At 32.2% G+C, this 4724-nt stretch overlaps 1 protein-coding gene across 1 annotated transcript; it reads right to left on the bottom strand.

Annotated features, from left to right (window-relative positions):
• Nucleotides 1-426: 426 nt before the first annotated feature.
• LOC120081702 (probable cysteine protease RD19D) lies at nt 427-2506 on the bottom strand. Its single transcript, XM_039036793.1, has 3 exons — nt 1892-2506; nt 1121-1240; nt 427-1053 (listed from the first exon to the last, which is right to left on the bottom strand). The coding sequence occupies exons 1-3, from the start codon at nt 2504-2506 to the stop codon at nt 541-543; spliced, it is 1248 nt and encodes a 415-aa protein (XP_038892721.1). The 3' UTR covers nt 427-540.
• Nucleotides 2507-4724: the final 2218 nt, after the last annotated feature.

Raw genomic sequence — 4724 nt, 5'->3', positions numbered from 1 at the left:
AGTAAAAAATCAGAGAAAGACAAGAAAATAAAATTATAAAAAAAAAATAAGAAAAGAAGTAAAAATTGGAGAAATGGAAGAAAATAAAAATTAAAAAAAGGAATAAGTAAGAAAATAAGAAAGAAAAGAAAATTAAAAAAAGAAGGAAATGAAAGAAAATAAATAAAATAAAAAATAAAAAAAAAGGAAAGAAGCAAAAAGGAAAGAATAAAAAAAAAAGGGAAGAAAAAGCAAAAACTAAGAAAGAAAATAAAATGAAAAAATGAAAATAGAGAGGGAAGAAGCAAAAATCAAAGAAGAGAAATAAAATAAAAAGACTAAAAAAAGTTGTACAATAAAATAAGACAAGAGGACAAAATTGGAAATTAAAAAAAAAAAATCAAAGATTGACTAATCCATATTTACAAATATTTAAAAAATCTAATATATTTTTAGATTTTTTCTTTATTAAAAAAAAATACTGGAAATCAAAGAGCACATATCCCCTAAAACAGTATAGAAAAAAGTATAGAAAAAAACCAAACGCAACTTACTGAAAATTTAGGCCCGAGTAACGACGGCCGAAACCATAGTGTTAATCCCACACATACCATGGCCACGGCACAGGCGATAATAACCCCGCTCGCCCCACCGTTCTCCCCAAGAATTCTTTATAATCCAGTACGGCAATTTCCGAAACCGCAGAATCGAGAACCCTTCATCGCCGTACCCGACCATAAGCACGCCGTGGTTGACGAATCTCTTCCCGCAAATCAACGGACAGGATACGCCGCCGATGTAGGTCTGCATGAAGACCGCGTTGAGGCCGACGGCGAGCGGGCCGCGGCGGACCAGGTGGGCGGCGATCTGGTCCTCGTCGATGGGAATGGTTGTGAAATTGGAGACCCTAACCGCGATTTTGTCGGACTGGAAATCGCAGTCACCGCGGCGGCCGGTGTAAGGGTATGAAGAGTCTTCCTCGAGGCCGCCGGATTGGATTAGGTATTTGTAGGCGTTGGTCATTAGGCCGCCGTTGCAGCCGTTGTTGCAGGCGGTTTTGTCCGTTGGATCGCACTGAGAAATGAAGGGTTCAGATTTGGAATTGGGATTATATTGGGGAAGGGGAAATTAGTGTACTGACCGTGTGATCGCAATCGACGAGCTGTTGCTCACTGAGGCTAAGAAGCTTTCCGGTGGCTATGAAATTGGCGCCTTCTACTGCGCCACACGTGCTGAAAGCCCAGCATGACCCGCACGTTCCCTGCCAATTCCCAACCCATCATAAAACATATACCCTAATTTATGAAAGTTTCTTTATTTTGTTGTTTATATTTTAAAACTGAACCAATTTGTCAAGTTAGAACTTAGCTCAATCATCAATATTAATTGAGCTGTCTGCCTCAGTGGAATGTCCAATCCCCAACTAATATTGATGTTGTTTTCAAATTTGTGAAGGTTTTCTCATACATTTCGTACTATAATTTTCACATTAAAAAATACATAGATTTTTAATTAAAACAAAGTTAAAAAAGCACAAATGTTAAAAATAATAACAAAAGAGAAATTTTTACATAGAAAAACTGATAAATAAACCTATCAATAATAGATGTCCATAAGGAAGCGGAGATTTAGTACAACAATCATAATTTATATAAAATTAAAAATGGAAAATTACCTTCCATGACAAATAGATTTTAAGAAATCAAAATCAATTTTTTTTTATAATAATCTCATATCACATAGAAATAGAAATAATAGAACAATCAAATTTTCAGCAATATTTGTTTTTTTTTTCATCTTTTAAGAAAAAGCAAAACCAGAGGAGCCCATTTTTCAATTTATTATTATTATTTTTTTTTTTTTTTTTTAAAGTTGGAATTGGCCCATTAAAAAATTAATCTCTAAAATTTACCTGCATCTTAACCCCGGTAACAGCCCCCTTCTCCCGCCAATCAAATCTCTCCGGCAATCCCTCCACCTCCTCAGCCATCATCTCCGCCGCCTGATTCATCTCCCGCAACTCCGCTCCAGCTCCGCCGCTTCTCACTCCCATAAACATTCGCTCAAACTCCTCCTCCGACAAGTCCGAGAACTGCGTCACGCCGTGCACAGCGGTCGGATCCAACGCCTGGTGCTCCGCCGCCCTAATCAAATTTTTAGCAAAAATCCCAAGGCGGTGCAAATACTCCTTCCTCGTCGGATAGCTCTTCCCGTACTTCTCCATGAACATCACGAACTTCCTCTCGCTCCCCGCCGGGAGATTGTTGATAATCTCGCCGTCGGTGACTTGGCGTAGCAATCCTGGGTCACGGCGGAGGGCGGTGGCTGAGTGAATTGCGCATGTTAGCAAGGTGAGGCTAAATGCGCATGTTAGAAGGAGGGATTCCGCCCTTGCCATTTTGATTTTTTGCTTCTTTTTTGTGTTGATTTGGTTCGGGTTTTGCCGTTTGGCAACGTCTCTTTTTCTAGCTTCGTCTTCGTGGCGGTTCACAGAATCATGGAACTGCACATTTACCATTTTGTCCATGAATATATAGATATAAATTAAAAGAACCATGAAATTATATATTTCTTAACGAATTACTGATTTCTTAAAGTTAATGGGAGGCTACTGATTTCTTAAATTTGACCAAATGAAATTTAACTAATTTTCAAATTTGTGTCGTACTTAGTTAAGTAAGCCAATTTCATGCCTCTCATTTTCATTACATGGTAAATAAATCGAAAATAATCTATTTTTTTTAATAAAAAAGTGTCATATGGCAAAATTTTATTGTACTGCATCCACTCAAATCTTACTCTAAAAAAATGTAACATACTTTTATTTAGTAATTATATAGTTTTGGTAACTATTCATTTTTTATTTTTCGATTTTGGACAGTAATGTTATTTTTCTTTTCAAATTTTTAAAATATATTTCATCTTTCTTAAATATTAGAAGTGATATTTTTCATACAATTTCTTAATCATTATTTTCAATTTTCATAACTTATTTGTATAGATATGAATTTTTAGCCAATTTTTTATTAAAAAATTAAAAAAATATTTTTAAATTTTCATAATTTAGTTTGGATTTTAAAAATACAAAAGAAAAAAAATGAAATAGTTTTTAAATGAATCTTACCAAATAAATCCTAAATAGACGTTTGGGGCAAGAATTATTTTAAGATTATTACCACATCTTATTACAATAACTACTATTTCAAAATTTTTTATTAGCTATATCAACACTATTTCAAAACCTTTATTTACTATGATATTTACTATTTGCTATAATTTTTACTATTTTACATTTATTATTTTTTTTACTATCGTGTTTACTATTTCCTATTCAAACTAAAATAGTTTACACTTTAAATATATAATATTATAATTCAAATTAAAATAATCTATATCCCAAACACAAATTATAATACTTCCTAAGTTAGCGAGTAAAAACAAAAAGGAAAAAAAGGAAAAAAAATTATTACTTCCAAAATTTTGGAGAAATTTTATTTTTATGATCTAATTTATTGCCTAAATTTTAATTATCTACTCTAAAATATCAGCATATTTAACATTTACTGAAAAGGGAGGAAATTGTTTAATTAAAAAATAATTTTAAAAAATGTTACATTTAACAGAATCGGAGCTTCGTTGAAATTGGTAGACCGACACAAGGGTATAATTGTAAATGGGGTGTGAAAGATAGGTGGTAAATCGATATAGGTGTCTCCTTAGATAAACGACACGTGGAGGCGGTGTATAAGTCGTGGCATTCACCTCTTCGTCTACGTTTGACGGAGAAGTCAGAATATTGTACTCTAAACGTCGACGAATTGTTTAGACGTTCAACGATGATGCTCTCAGTCTCACATCTCATTTATTTTATTATTATTATTTGAGAAAATTGCAAAAAAAAAAACAAAAAACAAAAAAACAAAAATCAGCCCCATTGAAATTACACTCTCCAGATTTGAGGATGTGTTCGAGAGTGATTATTAGGGTAGTGATTTGAGAAAAAGAGATTTTGGAACAAATGATTTTATGAAATTGATTTTTAAACAACCAAATTTATGTTTGATTTCAAACTTTTTAAAGTGATTTTTAAATATATAAAAATAATTTTAAATTATTATATTTGGTTCTAAAAGTGATTTTAAAATTATCAAATACTAAAAAGTGTATTTTATATTTTATAATAAATATTTGATTTTATTAATTTATTTTTCGTTTGTTTTATTGTTAAATTATTGTATGCATTATAGAGATATGATGTAAGAAAAATATTGCAACTTGACAAATCTCTTATTCAGTATTCAATAACATTATACAGACTATCTAGCTTGTTTGACATCTTAGAAGACTATAAATTGGCAGGGTGGGGTGGGGTCAGGGATGCACTCCCCATCCCCGTCCCCACCCCATCCAAAGTTTTGAGGAGTTGGGATTGGGGTCGGAGAATCCCCGTTCGGAGATCAAGTTCTTGGGAGGAAAATTTTTCCGTCTTTTATTTAAAATCAGTAAATTTTTATATTTATATTGAAATGATACACTTTTAGGTAATAAATTGGTATTATTATCGTTTTGTTTATTCAAATTAACAATAAAAGAATATTTTAACATTTATTTATTTTAAAATTTAATAGAAGTTAAAGTTAATTGTATTATGAAATGAAATTAAAAGAAAAAGTTAAAAGAAACAAAAAAAACAGTAGCCTAAAGTAGGGGTGATTCCCTAATAATCACCCCACAAAATCACCAAT

Source organism: Benincasa hispida, chromosome 7 (genome assembly GCF_009727055.1).
Source record: "Benincasa hispida cultivar B227 chromosome 7, ASM972705v1, whole genome shotgun sequence".
NCBI classification, from domain to species: domain Eukaryota; kingdom Viridiplantae; phylum Streptophyta; class Magnoliopsida; order Cucurbitales; family Cucurbitaceae; genus Benincasa; species Benincasa hispida.
This window is presented reverse-complemented; position numbering and strand designations above follow the sequence as displayed.